The sequence below is a fragment of the Pleurodeles waltl genome, chromosome 5, assembly GCF_031143425.1.
Source record: "Pleurodeles waltl isolate 20211129_DDA chromosome 5, aPleWal1.hap1.20221129, whole genome shotgun sequence".
NCBI classification, from domain to species: domain Eukaryota; kingdom Metazoa; phylum Chordata; class Amphibia; order Caudata; family Salamandridae; genus Pleurodeles; species Pleurodeles waltl.
Genome location: NC_090444.1, coordinates 1,855,335,207 through 1,855,353,950, shown reverse-complemented (window position 1 = coordinate 1,855,353,950; position 18,744 = coordinate 1,855,335,207). Strand labels below are relative to the sequence as shown.

At 47.2% G+C, this 18,744-nt stretch overlaps 1 protein-coding gene across 1 annotated transcript in view; it reads left to right on the top strand.

Moving 5' to 3' along the window:
* Positions 1 to 7,606: 7,606 nt before the first annotated feature.
* Positions 7,607 to 18,744, top strand: part of SLC35B2 (solute carrier family 35 member B2) — a 125,784-nt gene continuing 114,646 nt past the window's right edge. The window contains exon 1 of the mRNA XM_069236367.1: positions 7,607 to 7,862. Coding sequence (XP_069092468.1) covers positions 7,822 to 7,862 — 41 coding nt within the window. The 5' untranslated portion in view covers positions 7,607 to 7,821. The remainder of the gene's footprint in view (positions 7,863 to 18,744) is intronic.

Here is an 18,744-nt window from a genome sequence, read left to right as displayed (position 1 = left end):
GTAAACAATATTGCACAAAAGCTAACATCTGCACCGAAACCCACATCAGTGCAAACACCAGCCTCCACTTCAAAGGCTTCCTTGACGCCAAAGACATATTTGGCACCAAAATCACTGTTCACGGCCAACTCTGAGGATTTGGAGCAACCTACCCTCCAACGTCTGCAGGAGGAATTGCATGTTCACCAAAAGAACCTGTTTATAAGCCCACAGATGGGTAAGATCTCCACAAAGCTGCCACCAAAGCCACAAGAAACTCACCCACAGAAGAGGAGAGAGCAGATTACTTTGGAGCCTCCTCCATGCAAACATAAGAGACACAAGGACAGGTCCTAGTCCTCCCTGCTCAACCGCCTCCTCTTTCTCCTCCTCCTTCATCACCACCACCTCATGCTCCACCTTTGTATTCACCATAAGAGTCACCGAACTCTTCTTAGGGGGAGACCAGCCCTCTCCTCCCTCCACTGCACCCTCCACTGCACTCTATGACCCTGAGCCTATGGATGACCTGTGTGACATCTATAATATTGTTCTCCTAGGTGATAGAGACCCAGATCTGTACCCACCCAAGCCTTCCCATCCCACAATGTCATACAGAAGGCCGCCACATTTCACAAAGTCAATATGCTCATTGTGCAGGAAAACAGTGACTTCCTGGTTGAAACATTATCCTAGATCCAACCCAGCCTTCAGTACCTCCCTATGCTTAAGGGTATGCTCAAGACCACTTCTGAGACCTTTAAACAGCTTGTGATGGTGAGGGCGGTCATGCCTAAAGCTGATTAAAAAATATAAACCCTCACCCAATGACTACCCTATATTCGTTGGCATGTACCTTTTGGACTTGCCAGTGGTCCACACAGGTCATAAACACTCAAACACCCAGGTGAGGAGATGCTCCCCCTCCTGGTAAGGAGAATGAAAAACTGGATGCAGTGGTCGAGGGTAGTAGAGCAGGCAGCCACAATTTACAGGATTAACAACTCTGTTGGCAGGCTCTCCGGATACAAGAGGGCACACGCGGATTAGATAAGCGGACCTTCTTAAACACCTCCTTGATGAGAATAGGCAGCATGTGCAAAAGCTGGTAACGGAGAGGAAAACCATATATAATGCCACTATTCCACCGCACCATAGTTGTGGCCAACACCGCAGCCCATGAGGTCAACAGTCAAACCAGTATCTTGTCAGATGTTGCACATGGCTCTGTGTCTCTGGCTTTAAGTCAGAGGTCCAAGAGCATCTACTAAACTTGTCATTCACTGCTGAACATCTTTGAACCATAGATGGAACAGATGTTGGAAATGTTTTAAAAAGAGATGGACACAGCCAGGGCTATGGGGTCCTTTTGGAGGTTACAGTACAGGGGAGGCAGTAAGATCACCTCCCCAGGCCTACCCATCTTCTATTAGAGGCAACAGCAAGCTTACCACCAGCAGTCAGAGTAGGAGTACTCCAGAGAGTCCTACGGAGGCAACAACACCAGGGGTAGCAGCAAAGGAGGCTCAGGCAAAGAAGCGTCCTCCTCTAAGCAGTGACTCCCTTCGCCTCCCCCCTTTCCCCTAATCACACAACACCTGCCGGGGGGAAACTTCAGGGGTTTCTTCCTCACTGAGAAGAGATCACCTCCGGATTGGTGGGTTCTCCCCACTGTGGAGCAAGGTTACTCCATCAGGGTCACCTTCTCAGCCAACATCCTACTTCGCAAATACACCCTCAGTCTCGAACACCGGCCCCTTCTACAGGAAGAGGTTCAGATGCTCATCTTTAAGGGGCCATGGAGCCTGTACTACTACCACATTGCGGCAAGGGAGGATCTATTCCCTATACTTCCTCGTCCCCAAAAAAGACAAAACCTTAAGGCCTATTTTAGACCTCTCAACAAGTGCGTCCACTCTGAAAATGTCCACATGGTCACTCTACAGGATCACTCCCCGCTGCTGCAGCAAAGCGACTTTATTACTATGCTCTACCTGAAAGATGCCTACTTCCATAAGCCCCTACACCCCATTCATAGCTATCTTTCATGGAAAGTGAACAACATGATCAGTTCAAAGTCTTACCATTCTTTGTCACCACTGACCCCAGATAGTCACCAAATGCCTAGCTGAGGCAGCCGCCCAACTCAGAAGGGGCACACTCGTGTTTTCCCTATCTTGACAACTGGCTGATCAAAAGTTCAGGCAAGCAACAGTGCCTCACTCACACCCAAGCCACCATATTCCTCCTCCACAGATTGGGGTATCCAGACTCTTCAGATCCAGTCCTTCTTGAGGGTCGTACACATTACAGCCTCTGCCAAGGCCGACTCTAGCCAACCCATGGATCAGGCATTCCAGCAGCCCCTTTTTCAGACAGATTGTCAACTCACACAATGATGGGGATGATGTCCTCGTGCACAGCCAGTGTTGCATGCCAGGCTGCGCAGGCTTCTGCAGCAACAGTGGCAGCACAATTGTCATAGGCGAAAGGTCACTTGGATGATCTAGTGTTAATATGGGCCAGAACCTGTCAGCCTTTGCAGTGCTAGAACAGCAACAATCTATTGCAGGGCTGCCCTTCACGGACCCTATTACGCAGGTGACCATCAGCAGAGACAGTCACTGTCAGGATAGGAAGTGCATTTTCAAAAACTAACTGTTCAGAGCATGTGGTCACCACAACACAATGGTTTTCACATCAATTACATTGAGCTGTTGGCCTTCCAGATAGCTCTCAATGCCTATATTCAGGAGATTCAGCACAAATTATTACTTATAAAGAAAGAGAACATGACTGCCATGTACTATCTCCATAAGCAGGGTGACACACACTTACCTCTTTTGCTAACACTGGTGCAGCATTAGGCATTGGGCAATTCATCATCGGATACATCTCCTAACTAACACAGTACCTTCTAGGAGTAGACAACTACTTTGCAGACCTACTCAATAGGATGCAACAACAAGTTCATGAGTGGGAGCTTCATCCACAAGTGCTACACTCATACGTCCACCATTGGTGGGTCCCAAGGTCGACCTCTTGCCATCACCCAAAAAGCAAAATGCCAAAACTTTGCCCCACATCCACATTCACAGGCAATGCTCTATGGATGAACTGGTCAGGGATCTTTGTCTATGGTTCTCCCCTCCCACTCCTTCCACATGTGGTCCAGAAGCTTCAGCAAACATCCCTCCCTCTCATCCTGGAGAACATATAGGGATAGACTTGGTTAACATCAGGACCTGGGATGGACTTTATTACTAGCATCCCATATCTGGCTGTCACTGTAAGAAGCAGTCACACTATGTAGCTAGTAGGGACCTGCAGTGATGGACTACATCAGAGTCCTCCGATTGGTCAGCAGTATGGGGCATCTCTTTGGTTATTTCATGTCTGCTCAGTTAGTGATGGCTGCTTTCTGGGATGGCACAGTACTGGGTATTGGGCAAGACCTGTAGAAGATAGGTCTTATGTGAGTTTAAGAGGATTAGGAAATAGAAGAGAGATATTATGAAGCTTGTAAGAACTACAGTTGCCTTCCAACTACTGGCTGTTATGATATTAGTAATACACACAATATTTGTCAGATATTTAGGAATGTTACCCAAAACATGCAATTTGCTCGAGTCTTCCCCACAGAGGAACAAATCCCCAACCAGGCTTGACCCACATCTGTGTTCCCTGGGTCTTTTCAGACTTTAGCCTAAAAATCCTACAACTGTCAAAGTTTATTTGTGAAATAAATCCTGGAGAAATCTACATAAATGACCCCTTGCTGAATTCATAATTTTGCTTTTCTGTGATCTCCCATGGATTTCACACCTGATACCCTTACAAAGAGTAGGCATAAAGAACAAAGATGGGATTCTTGTTTTTTTTTATAATAAGAAAAAAACATAGCTCCTGTATGGAAGAGAGACATCTCATTCCCCTCATTGCTTTATTACAGAGATTAAAAAAACAATGTAAGGAGTTGTGTGCCTGAGCCCCAGTAAGGAGCAAATGTCGTTTGGACTCCTTCTTAGGCTATGAAAAATACAAACAGGGCCTGGCTCTTTGCTGGGGCGTGGAGCATGTACCTCTGTCCTATCAGTGCGCTTCTTCTGGCCAGAGAAGCACTGTGGGGGGGGGGGGGGGCTGTTCACAAGAAATGAAACAGGAAGGGACTGAACTGGCAAGGGGTGGGCGAGGAAGATGCTGTTCCTTCCACTTCCAATCCCCACTTCCTGGTTCATTCTATCATTGGTGGAGCGTGAGGGGAGGTGGGACTTAGGGTGGAAGGAGCTGTGCCCTCGTGCTACACTCCCTGCTATCTTGGGAAAACAGGATCAGGTCACCGGACTAGATAGTAGCCGTTGGTAGAGTCCACTAGCCTGATACTGAGACAGGACCAGGGAGGATTCCTGCCAGTAAATCCGTCTGGGCCCTTCCAACATGCGTGTGATATCACAATCATATCAATGAGGTAGCTTTCAAGTTAGCACAGGGCTGCTTCATTTGGATGCCAGCAAGCTCCCTCCCATCAACCCCAGAACCACATGGAGGTTGTCCCCAATCTAGAGTAGAAATAATAAAAAGTAAAATAAAAAAATAAAATTGGCTCTGAAATGCACTCCAGGGATTCGTGTTAAAATGTATGAGGTATATGCATGTCATAAAGACACCCTGGGGAAACACTTTGATGATGCATTAATACATGTCTGAAGCGCAGCCAATGGGTTAAAGCCAACAATCACATTTTAAAAATGTATTTTAACTGCACATCGTTTAATTATTTATTTACTTTACCTCCAACATGCATAATCCATTGCTACTTGTCCCTTTCATGTTTCATCACCAAAATTCTGTAATGTTTTTTTTTTTAACAAAGCAAGATATTGGTGCATTAGAAAAGCCATGTATTGGGGTTTCTGTAATGAAACACTAGTTATGTGGAAGTCGGCCCACACAGCAAACTACAGGGGCCCCCACAGCGCATACGTGAGCAACATTATTACCAGAGTGGAATGTAAACTACTCAGTGCGAGAAAAGATGTTGCTGCTATGAAAATTGTGCTGCATAGGTAGAAATGGGCAAAGAGGCCCCTTGTAGAGAATATAATTCTCCAGTTCTCCAACAGTGTGTTGAAGTGCTATAGGTAATATATGGCGCTGTACAAAACATCCCAATAAGTAAATAAATTGAAAGTTTCTTAGAGGGCATGGTTAGCAAGGAATTTATAAACCAGTGTGCTGGAGACGTGGCCCTGAGCCCACACACAAGGTGAGAGCAGAAAGGGACACATTGTCAACGAGACCTTCAATGTAAGACTTGATGGGAATCCTGCAAGAATGCTTTCTTTATGCCTTCCCTACTGGCAAACAAGCCGGGTTTGTGCAACATCTTGAAGAATGAAAAAGGACTTATTTACAACTTAATCTTACATTTTCAAATGCATTTTTTATGGAAAGGGAATTTCAATTTGGCAAACCATAAAAAGTGAATTTGTGTGCCTAAATCAAGTTACTCACTTTCAACAATGTGCCACTATTGTGTGATGTTATGTGAAAGCAAACCAGCTAGTAGTTTGTGGTAACTGATAGGGTATTCAAAAGGAAGCAAAGAACGATGGCCTCAAAAGAGGAAAAATTGGCTTTGGCTACCTCATAAAGCACACGCCTAAACCTCCAAAAAGAAGGTGATTCAGTGGAGTTACAGGAATGATCCATCGACAACAATGAAGATAGAACATTTGTTGATAGATGAGAACTGGATAATGTCACGCATGCCTATGGTTGAGTATTTTACTTGTCTAGAAGGAAATGAGTACAAGGAGGTCCACATTGTTCGAATAAGCATACCGCTCTTGAATTTGATGGGCGATATTTGTCCTCGCTGCTTGTGCAACTGCTAGCCGCTTGCCTCCACCTCTTTATCCGCCTTGATGTTGGGTGCAAACGACGCCAATAAATTGTTTTTTACATAGTGCTAAACTGCAGATGTTACTTTTTCGCAAATTCCAGACCGCAGTACAGGAGCTTCTGGAGGACAGACAGTTGCATGGATTGTGCTGGGACTCAAACCAATGACCTATGGCTTAACACGCCTATCACAGAACGCTCAACTCACTGAGCTATTTCTGCAGCGCACTGATTATAGCTTCACAGCTGGGACGCTAGCGAAGCATGGCAGATGCCATGTATAAAATCAACATAAGCGAGATAAAGAAGACATGCACTTCAAATCATGTTTATCAAATGTATTCTAATTTAAATATATGGATTCAGATAAAGGGATGCCAGGTAAAATAATATCAAACTATATATATATTTTTTTAAAGCCTCCTGCCGAAAATAACTCTCTCGCCAACTAAGCAACAGAGAGAAAGGCATGGGTGAAGGTAGGTTGAAAGCTGTCTTGGGCATCAGACAGAAACATATTGCCATACATGGCAATAGACCCAATTCAGTGAGGGTGAAGTTAGCTTCTTATTCAGCCAGCATCTTATTCGTTGGTGGAAGTGAGCAACTTATTCGGTCAGCATCTTACTCGGAGGCTGAAGTTAGCTTCTTATTCGGCCAGTATCTTATTTGTAGGTGGAAGTGAGCATCTTAATAGGCCAGGTTGTATTTTGCCAAAAATATTGCCTGTAAATAAAATGCTGACCAAATAAGAAACTAACTTCAGCCTCATCCCAGTTCAGACTGGAGACTCCCGATTTTTGAAGCCAAAAATGGCTTTAGTTTCGCTTTCACTGTAAACCTGGTAATGTCAGCAGGTTGCCACCTGGCTGGTTTTATAGCAGCATTTGAATGTCCTGTCAGAATCAAAAAAAATAAAAACGCGTAAAGCTGGTATTCTTCCCCCAAATTGAACATCCAACAGTAAATGCATGAAGAAGAGATTGTAAAACGTGCTCTAGAGCTGCACTGATGGCCCCAGCCTGATAACTGAGGTAACCGGAGAGAGAAAGGCCAGGCTACAGTGAATGCAGAGGGTTCCATGTGAAGTTGTGCTCTGGAGCTTGAGGCCTGTGCAGAGTCTCTATCCACGAACACCTGGCCGGTGTTTTCCAGTATGAAGGGTGGGAGCCCCCAAATGTCACCCACAGGGACACTTCCGTGGTGCCTCGCCCCTGCAAAGCTTCCCAGGTCCATGTGTCAGGTGGAGCTCCAGTCCAGGTTTCCTTGGAATTCTGGGACTTGTAGTCTTTTGTTCCATTATACACCAGAACTACAAGTCCCAGAATGCACAGATTCAACCTGGCGTGGCGCAGCACAGCAGGCGTGGACGTAGGACACGTGGCAGGTATGTGCCCCGTGCTGGAGGCGGAGCTCCGTCCACCAGCCGCAGCCTCCCTCGCCGCGACATAACACCAGGGACAACGTGGAGCCCCGGCTGGACCGGCTCTGGAGCGGCTGGAGCATCAGTTCCGGGGCGGGTCACAGGGTTGTACTCCTCTGGCACCTGCGGAGGCGGTTCTTCCGGGCGGGAGTTTCTTCTATCCAATGGCGGCCGCGGTGGGCGGTCTCCGGTGGCAGCCTGCGGAGGCGGTTCTTCCGGGGCGGGAGTTTATTCTATCCAATGGCGGCCGCGGTGGGCGGAACCTCCGCGGGCCCCGCCCCCTACCTGTCACTCTGCACCGCTTCCTGCGGACCATCCTCCATCGAAGCGGCCGGAGCCGGGAGCGGAGCCCGAGACTGGGGGGGTCCCTCGCGAGAGACGCGTCCCGCAGCCGCCAGCCTGGACCCGGGGGTGTCCTGCGCGCCTGCGGGAGGGAGGGCCTGAGGCCTGGGAGGCTGAGAGAGGCTCCTGCGGGGCACATGGACTGCTGAGAGCCGAGGGGCGCCGAGGACACCATGGGGCCCGGGAGCACCTGCGGGGGCGGCGCCGGGAGCAGGTCTGTACCGGACCCGTGTCTGACCCTGACTGTGTGTGCTGCAGGCCACACCTCCCTGAGACCCCCTTACTGAGACCCCCACCTCCCTGAGACCCCCTCCCTGAGACCCCCACATCTCTGAGACACCCCCTTACTGAGACCCCCTCACTGAGACCCCCACATCTCTGAGATCCCCTCACTGAGACACCCCCTTACTGAGACCCCCACCTCACTGAGACCCCCACCTCACTGAGACCCCCACCTCACTGAGACCCCCTTACTGAGACCCCCTCACTGAGACCCCCCCTTACTGCCCCCACCTCACTGAGCCCCCCCCCTCACTGAGACTCTCTCTGAGACCCCCACCCCTCACGGAGACCCCCCACATACCTGAGAGCCCCCCTCACTGAGACGGATACCCCCTCCCCCTTACTGACCCCCCCTCACTGAGACTCTCTCTGAGACCCCCACTCCTCACTGAGACCCCCCACATCTCTGAGGGCCCCCCTCACTGAGACCCCCACCTTCCCTCACTGAGACCCTGTCACTGAGAGACCGTCTGTCTGTCACTGTACAGGGAGTGCAGAATTATTAGGCAAATGAGTATTTTGACCACATCATCCTCTTTATCCATGTTGTCTTACTCCAAGCTGTATAGGCTCGAAAGTCTACTACCAATTAAGCATATTAGGTGATGTGCATCTCTGTAATGAGAAGGGGTGTGGTCTAATGACATCAACACCCTATATCAGGTGTGCATAATTATTAGGCAACTTCCTTTCCTTTGGCAAAATGGGTCAAAAGAAGGACTTGACAGGCTCAGAAAAGTCAAAAATAGTGAGATATCTTGCAGAGGGATGCAGCACTCTTAAAATTGCAAAGCTTCTGAAGCGTGATCATCGAACAATCAAGCGTTTCATTCAAAATAGTCAACAGGGTCGCAAGAAGCGTGTGGAAAAACCAAGGCGCAAAATAACTGCCCATGAACTGAGAAAAGTCAAGCGTGCAGCTGTCACGATGCCACTTGCCACCAGTTTGGCCATATTTCAGAGCTGCAACATCACTGGAGTGCCCAAAAGCACAAGGTGTGCAATACTCAGAGACATGGCCAAGGTAAGAAAGGCTGAAAGACGACCACCACTGAACAAGACACACAAGCTGAAACGTCAAGACTGGGCCAAGAAATATCTCAAGACTGATTTTTCTAAGGTTTTATGGACTGATGAAATGAGAGTGAGTCTTGATGGGCCAGATGGATGGGCCCGTGGCTGGATTGGTAAAGGGAAGAGAGCTCCAGTCCGACTCAGACGCCAGCAAGGTTGAGGTGGAGTAGTGGTTTGGGCTGGTATCATCAAAGATGAGCTTGTGGGGCCTTTTCGGGTTGAGGATGGAGTCAAGCTCAACTCCCAGTCCTACTGCCAGTTCCTGGAAGACACCTTCTTCAAGCAGTGGTACAGGAAGAAGTCTGCATCCTTCAAGAAAAACATGGTTTTCATGCAGGACAATGCTCCATCACACGCGTCCAAGTACTCCACAGCGTGGCTGGCAAGAAAGGGTATAAAAGAAGGAAATCTAATGACATGGCCTCCTTGTTCACCTGATCTGAACCCCATTGAGAACCTGTGGTCCATCATCAAATGTGAGATTTACAAGGAGGGAAAACAGTACACCTCTCTGAACAGTGTCTGGGAGGCTGTGGTTGCTGCTGCACGCAATGTTGATGGTGAACAGATCAAAACACTGACAGAATCCATGGATGGCAGGCTTTTGAGTGTCCTTGCAAAGAAAGGTGGCTATATTGGTCACTGATTTGTTTTTGTTTTGTTTTTGAATGTCAGAAATGTATATTTGTGAATGTTGAGATGTTATATTGGTTTCACTGGTAATAATAAATAATTGAAATGGGTATATATTTTTTTTTGTTAAGTTGCCTAATAATTATGCACAGTAATAGTCACCTGCACACACAGATATCCCCCTAACATAGCTAAAACTAAAAACAAACTAAAAACGACTTCCAAAAATATTCAGCTTTGATATTAATGAGTTTTTTGGGTTCATTGAGAACATGGTTGTTGTTCAATAATAAAATTAATCCTCAAAAATACAACTTGCCTAATAATTCTGCACTCCCTGTATGGGCTGCAAGGGTCCCCTCTCCATGAGACCTCTGACCTGTCACTGAGACCCTGTCACTAAGAGACCCTGGGGGTCATTCTGACCCCGGCCGGCGGCAGAAGCCGCCGGCCTGGCTGGGACCGCCAGAATACCGCTGCGCGGTCAAAAGACCGCCGCGGGTATTCTGGCTTTCCCGCTGGGCTGGCGGGCTACCGCCAGAACGCCGCCCGCCAGCCCAGCGGGAAACCCCTTCCCAGTGGCATGGGCACTGCAGGGGCCCCCAGGGGCCCCATGACACCCCTTACCGCCATCCTGTTCCTGGCGGTCACGACCGCCAGGAACAGGATGGCGGTAATGGGGGTCGTAATCCCCATGGCGGCGCAGCAAGCTGCGCCGCCATGGAGGATTCCCTTGGGCAGTGGAAAACCGGCAGTCCACCGCCGGTTTTCCGTTTCTGACCGCAGCTGTACCGCTGCGGCCAGGATGCCCATGGGAGCCCCGCCAGCCTGTTGGCGGTGCTCCCGCGGTCGTTGGCCCTGGTGGTTTTTACCGCCAGGGTCAGAATGACTCCCCCTGTGTCTGAACCTATCCGTATGTGCTGCGGGGGCCTTCCCGGTCACCGAGACCCTGTCACCGAGTGACTCTCTGACTGTCACTGTATGTGCTGCAGGGCCCCCCTCTTCCTAAGACTCCTATCTCTTTTACTGAGGCCCCCCTGTCTGCCATTGAGGCCCCCCTCCCTGTCGCTGACTGACTGCATGCAACATCGGCGTCAGGAGCAGGTCTGTACTGGCTCCTCTCCCTCTGCCCGTCTTTATGTATGCAACATTCAGACCCTCTCCCTGTCACTGACACCCTCTCACAGCCCTGTCACTCACTACAGGGAGTGCAGAATTATTAGGCAAATGAGTATTTTGACCACATCATCCTCTTTATGCATGTTGTCTTACTCCAAGCTGTATAGGCTCGAAAGCCTACTACCAATTAAGCATATTAGGTGATGTGCATCTCTGTAATGAGAAGGGGTGTGGTCTAATGACATCAACACCCTATATCAGGTGTGCATAATTATTAGGCAACTTCCTTTCCTTTGGCAAAATGGGTCAAAAGAAGGACTTGACAGGCTCAGAAAAGTCAAAAATAGTGAGATATCTTGCAGAGGGATGCAGCACTCTTAAAATTGCAAAGCTTCTGAAGTGTGATCATCTAACAATCAAGCGTTTCATTCAAAATAGTCAACAGGGTCGCAAGAAGCGTGTGGAAAAACCAAGGCGCAAAATTACTGCCCATGAACTGAGAAAAGTCAAGCGTGCAGCTGCCACGATGCCACTTGCCACCAGTTTGGCCATATTTTAGAGCTGCAACATCACTGGAGTGCCCAAAAGCACAAGGTGTGCAATACTCAGAGACATGGCCAAGGTAAGAAAGGCTGAAAGACGACCACCACTGAACAAGACACACAAGCTGAAACGTCAAGACTGGGCCAAGAAATATCTCAAGACTGATTTTTCTAAGGTTTTATGGACTGATGAAATGAGAGTGAGTCTTGATGGGCCAGATGGATGGGCCCGTGGCTGGATTGGTAAAGGGCAGAGAGCTCCAGTCCGACTCAGACGCCAGCAAGGTGGAGGTGGAGTACTGGTTTGGGCTGGTATCATCAAAGATGAGCTTGTGGGGCCTTTTCGGGTTGAGGATGGAGTCAAGCTCAACTCCCAGTCCTACTGCCAGTTCCTGGAAGACACCTTCTTCAAGCAGTGGTACAGGAAGAAGTCTGCATCCTTCAAGAAAAACATGATTTTCATGCAGGACAATGCTCCATCACACGCGTCCAAGTACTCCACAGCGTGGCTGGCAAGAAAGGGTATAAAAGAAGGAAATCTAATGACATGGCCTCCTTGTTCACCTGATCTGAACCCCATTGAGAACCTGTGGTCCATCATCAAATGTGAGATTTACAAGGAGGGAAAACAATACACCTCTCTGAACAGTGTCTGGGAGGCTGTGGTTGCTGCTGCACGCAATGTTGATGGTGAACAGATCAAAACACTGACAGAATCCATGGATGGCAGGCTTTTGAGTGTCCTTGCAAAGATAGGTGGCTATATTGGTCACTGATTTGTTTTTGTTTTGTTTTTGAATGTCAGAAATGTATATTTGTGAATGTTGAGATGTTATGTTGGTTTCACTGGTAATAATAAATAATTGAAATGGGTATATATTTGTTTTTTGTTAAGTTGCCTAATAATTATGCACAGTAATAGTCACCTGCACACACAGATATCCCCCTAACATAGCTAAAACTAAAAACAAACTAAAAACTACTTCCAAAAATATTCAGCTTTGATATTAATGAGTTTTTTGGGTTCATTGAGAACATGGTTGTTGTTCAATAATAAAATTAATCCTCAAAAATACAGCTTGCCTAATAATTCTGCACTCCCTGTACAGGCAGCACTGAGACCCTCTTCCCTGTCACTGAGACCTTCTTCCCTGTCACTGAGACCTTTCTTCCCTGTCACTGAGACCCTCTCACAGCTCTGTCACTCACTTCAGGCAGCACTGAGAACCTCTCCCTGTCACGGCGACCCTCTCACAGCCCTGTCACTCACTTCAGGCAGCACTGAAACCCTCTCCCTGAGACTTTCTTCCCTGTCACTCACACCCTCTCACAGCCCTGTCACTCACTTCAGGCAGCACTGAGACCCTCTCCCTGTCACTCACACCCTCTCCCTGTCACTCACACCCTCTCCCTGTCACTCACACCCTCTCCCTGTCACTCACACCCTCTCCCTGTCACTCACACCCTGTCACTCACTTCAGGCAGCACTGAGACCCTCTTCCCTGAGACCTTCTTCCCTGTCACTGAGACCCTCTCACAGCTCTGTCACTCACTTCAGGCAGCACTGAGAACCTCTCCCTGTCACGGCGACCCTCTCATCTCTGCTTGTCACTGAGACCCTCATCTCTGCTTGCCATCCTCACCTTCTGCCAGTACTGAGACCCACGCACAGCTCTGCAAGTGCACCTCAATGCTGTAATGCAGATACCCCTGCTGTGCACTGCCAGTTCAAACACAGCTCTGCCAGTGCATCTCAGCCATGTAATGTTGGTGCCCCAGCTGTGTACTGGTGGGGGTCAGACACAACTCTACCAGTGCACCTCAGTCCCGATCTGCAGACATCTGTGTTCAGCTGGGGTCGATCATTTGCTCAATCCTACCTCACTCACAGCTCCTCAACTCAATCTGCTGTACACTATATAGTCTTGCACACCTCTTTCAGTACACCGAAATCTAGAACTGCTGGACTTTCTACATTCACCTACATCACTTTGAGACCCTCACATGTGATTTGCCATGCTTTATAAATACTGATGGATTGATTGACTGCTATGGTTCATTCACAGCTCTGTCCATGCACCTTTATCGTTTTATTAGTGAGGGTGCACGCCAGCAGGAGCTCTGTTTCACACAAGCACAGTCATTGTTCCTCAGCAGCCACTGGTATTCCTGCAACTACTCCAGCTTTGTCGATGCAGCTTCATCCTGACCTTGAACACTCCTTAAAACTTTCCCCTTGAGACCACACATAGTTTTCTTTATGCATTTCAGCCGTAAACTTAAGCACTCCTTATAATTCTTGGATTGAGGACATACTCCTCTCTTTAAGTTCTCCTTAGACCTGACCTCCATCACTCAAACACTTCTTTACTTTACCCCTTTCTTCAGCTGCAGCACATCCTCCTGTTCCAGTACTGAGAGTGAAACACACCTCTCATGATGAAAATCATTCCTAACCCCATGACTCCTACAAAGTCCATTCCTGTCCCCTTATTTGCTGCCACCTTGTTACAGTTACCTATATTCAGGGCCACTGGAATTATGCAATTGTGTGGCAGTGATTTTTGCATAATTATTATAGATATGCTATATTTTCCACATAATCGATAATCTGCAGATTTTAACCCCAGAAAAATGTTTCTAGCTCAGATGGTTCAAAAGTTACTAAGAATGCAGCAACAGGTGTTGCCTGCAGTGAAAGGCCCTTTGCAAAGCTGAACTGGTCACCTTTCTGATACTTATTGCTATATTTGGGTGTTAACTTGATGCTAATGAGATGCAACAAATGCACAGACACTGTTACAAAGTTTGAAAATTATGATATAATGAAGTAATACTTTTATGAAAAGTGCTGAATTATGCCACATAATTTGCCTTTTCTTGACACATAATTTACTCAGTCCTGCTGCATTATTTGGCCCACTCCTGGTGCATAATTCCAGTGGCCCTGTCTATATTCCTTTATTCAGACTCGCACTTAGCTTTGCTAATGCACTTCCTTTCTGAGCTGAGAGGCAGTCTTAGGCTCATTTCTAAATGCTGATAAGAGGCCTGCAGAGAAATCTAGTGAGCACACACCTAAAGTTTGCTTTTAGTCTCAAGGAGGTCCCTGTGGAAGCTATCCGTCAAAATGATGTGTCAGACATTGCAGTGACCTTGTTTACAGTTAGTAGAAGTTACAAATCAAGCAAGAAGCACTCTTGTGGTGTAAGTCTTAATGAATGAATATATCTTTAGTAAAGCGCATTACCACTCCCATGGGAGCATCTTGAGGCTGTGCAGATAGATCTGACTCTGTTGTGAGGTCGAACGAATGCTGAAAGATTCTCACTCAAAGAATTACAGAATAGTGGAAGGAAAATGGTTTGTTTAGCTGACCCTGCATTGCAATAATCCAATATACACGCGTTTAAGGCAAAGGCAACAGTGAATTTCCTCAGGGACTTTAAAAGGTTAAAACACATACCGGTCACTGTTAGTGATTGAGGTCAAAACGATAAAGAAGCATCAAATTTCACCCCTAGATTTTTACCGCCTCTACAGTGGCAGGTAAGGGTGGGGAGCGTCACTGTAGAAGGCCACCATTTGGCTGGTACAAAAAGTTTGATTTTCTGGGCAGCATGATCTCAGTGTTTTTGGAGATGATTAAATTGCATACACAAAATGACTGCAGAGAGTCAATTTTTAAAGTTGCGTTCGGAGCCACAAGATGCTCTGTCCTGCGATGGGATCAGCTGCATGTTATCTGTATAGGATATGGTCTCAATGTCGGAGGTCGAAATCAGGGGAGCCATGTAGATATTAAATAGGGTAGGGCTCAGCAACAAGCCCTGTGGGACTCCTGATATCACTGTCCTTTCTGAAGACAAAAATTGTCTACAGTTTTCCAAGAAAGATTTTATCCAGGCTAAAGCCTGGTGAGAGATCCACAATCTTTGATCTGTTGGAGCAGGATGTCATGAGAGATTGTATCAAAAGCAGCGGATAAGTCTAGTACGATCAACACTGCATTGTTTCATGTGTACATAATGAATTTCCGGATTTTGGCAACTTCCAACAGATCAGACTCCGTGGAGTACCCCCGGATGGAAATCAGACTGCCGCGAAAGGAGGCTGATAGTATCTTCAAGAAAGGTTAACAATTGGTTAACTAGTTTTTTTGGAACTTTGCTCAGAAAAGGGAATAGAGAAATGGGGCGGAGATTAGACAATGTTGTAGGATCTTTTTTTGCAAAGGTTTTACTATGACCAACTTCCTATCAAGTGGGACGCATTCTTTAGTGAGGTGTCCATTAATTATAGGGTTGACAGTGTCATTAACTGTATGCAGAATGGACTGGGGACAAGGGTCTTTGGGCGATCCTGATTTACAGGGCAGTATGGGCTGTCGAGATTGCTCCAGGGTAATGTCATTAAATGTTGTCAATTTTTTGTACTCTGCTATAGGGTATGGAATTCCCATTGTGTTTATCAGTCGATGATGGATTAATTATGAAGCCCTGTTGGATGGTGCATATTTTCTCATTGAAGAAGTTAGCAATTTGATCGCACAGCTTTTGAGAGGGAGGGATCTCCCTGTTTAGAGCTTTAGGATGCAGAAAAGTATTTGTGATATTAAAAATAGTTTTTGAGTTAGCTTTAGCTTCCTCAATCTGGGAGGCAACATAGTTTCTTTGCAGCTTTTATCTGACTACTATACAATTTTAAAGCTGCTCTGAAGAAAAGTAAATCTTCAAGCAGATAGACCTTTCTCCATTTCCGTTCAGCTTGCTTACAAAGTAAGCGCTGATTTGCTCCTACCTGGGTATACCAGCGGGCGGAGGGCGGAGGGCTGGGATCTACGCCTCTCCTGCAGTCAGTGGCGGCTGGGGAAATTTTAAAATAGAGGGGTGACTCTTGTATGCTTTTAACATGTGGGAATGTGTCACTTTAGTACATCTGTTGTTATCACTGTACTGAGAGGTGTTTAGTAACAGCTTAAAAGCATGTTAGTTCAGGATGCACAAAAAAAACAGTTTAATAAAAAACCTGTGCTGCACATGCCCACTAGAGCCCAATAATGCTAGAAAGATAGCCACAGGCTTAAACTGCCTGAGAAAGACAGAGGGGTTCTGCCTAAAACAAAATCTAGGCTTTCTGCCCCTTCAAGGGAAACCAGATGAAAGGAATCACATTGAAGTGTGTCACAAAGGATAATGGCCAACCCACCTCCAATGCGACTCTGCCCTGTCCCGCCTGATGATGGTATAACCCAGGGGTAAGGCCAGGGCAGTTTTGGGGTTGTAACATTCTTTCAGCCAAAATTCAGTAATGCACAGGAAATCAAACTGAGAATCTACTATCAAATCATGACTTTCCTGAGTATGTTCGCTCAGGGAGTGGACATTAACAAGGCTGCCTAAGAGAGGTCTCTTTCCCTGACACCATGGCGTAGCTGATGGCGCTCTGAGGGAACTCCAAGCACACATCTTCATTTAAAAAAAGAGACTGGGCCTTCCATACAAGAGTGCGACATAGAGAGGCCGCAGTGTGGCTCGCTTTCTTTGCAGGTTTTTAAGAAGTCCGAGGACAAACAAGCACCTGATGTAAAACCAGCAACGTGGCTGGCGCTGGTCGCAATCTGGGCTTGGATGGGCTTGCCTTTGGCGCATCGGCCATGCGCCTGCTGTGCGTCCGCCCGATCAGCCTCTTGAAGTACTCTTGGGGAAGAAAAGACAAGAGTGGCTAGGCCCTGGAAATGGAGGCTCTGGTTTGGACTCTAGAAAAGCCAGGAAGAGGAGTGGTTCTACAGTTTTGATGTATGGCAATGGTAGACAGCTCTTCTGTATAGGAATTCAATTTAGCCACACAACTGTTTTGTAGGGTCTGAGTTTACATCAAGGGAAAAGATACATCTGTTTAAACAAGTACAGTTCCACAAATTAAGCACTGTTATCTACTTGGAAGCTGTCACTTCTTTACCTACACAAGGGCACATTTTGTAACAATAGCACTCTTGAGCACGATCTCTTCTGTGGCCTCTGACCAGCTGCCACATGGTCACCAGTCTATACTTTCAGAACATTTTACTAACTGTTCTTGAATCACACAAAAAGAACAAGTGATGTACGGAATGCTGAACAATGTCAAACATTCACCCCCAGTACAGAGATATTGGCCTAAATCCATCGTTTTTTTGCTGCCCATGCCATTCCAGTTTGAACCCTGCCATATGCAAATCCGTCTTGACCCTATTCCCCATGGGAACAGTCCAGCCCGAACTGCCAGGCCAGGTCTTCCCTGGACTGGAAACAAGCATCCTTGGACCGGTTTAGGGGTATCACCCCTCCTCATCCAGGCTACCTTGAATCCAGTGGCATGGGAAGCACGGGACCCACGTCTGGGCATACCCTTTCCACTTATGGCTACAAATGCAAAAAGAACAAATGATGGACGGTATGCTAAACAATGTCAAACATTCACCCCCAGTACAGTTCGGCTGGACTGTTCCCATGGGGAACAGGGTCAAGACTGATTTGCATGTGACTGGGTCCAAACTTGGGTGGCATGGTGAGCAAAAGAATTGATGGATTAAACCCAGATCTGTGACTGGAGGTGAATGTTTGATTGGTTCTGCGTTCCTTGCATCATTTGTGTGTGTTTGCTTTTGTCGCCATAAGTGCGCAGGGTATGCCCAGATGTGGTTCCCGGGCTCACAGTGTCACTGGATTCAAGCTAGCCTGGCTGATGAAGGGTGATACCCTGAAACCGGTCCAAGGATGCTTGTTTCTGGTTCACGGTGGACCTGGCTTGGCAGTTCGGGCTGGACTGTTCCCATGGGGAACAGGGTCAAGACTGATTTGTATTTGGCTGGGTCCAAACTAGAATGGCATGGTGAGCAAAAGAACTATGGATTAAACCCAGATCTGTTAATGGGGGTGGATGTTTATTTGGTTCCGCGTTCCTTGCATCATTTGTGTTTGTTTGCTTTTGTCGCCATAAGTGCGCCTGGTATGCCCAGACGTGGTTCCCGGGCTCACTGTGTCACTGGATTAAAGCTAGCCTGGCTGATGAAGGGTAATACCCTGAAATCGGTCATAGGATGCTTCTTTCTGGTCCACTGCGGACCTGGCCTGGCAGTTCGGGCTGGGCTGTTTTCATGGGGAACAGGGTCAAGACTGATTTGTATATGGCTGGGTCCAAACTGGGGTGGCATGGTGAGCAAAAGAATTGATGGACTAAACCCAGATCTGTGACTGGGGGTGAATGTTTGATTGGTTCCGCGTTCCGTCCATCATTTGTGTTTGTTTGTTCTTGAATCACAGCAGGGCCAAGTTACTTTAAGGAATGCTTTCTTTGTCCCTCTCCTCCACGCTCAACCACCATATGTGGCCCTTGCTGCATTGAAAAGAAATATAATGAAAAGACCATTTATAAAGCGCATTAAACCCGAGGATATCTGAGCGC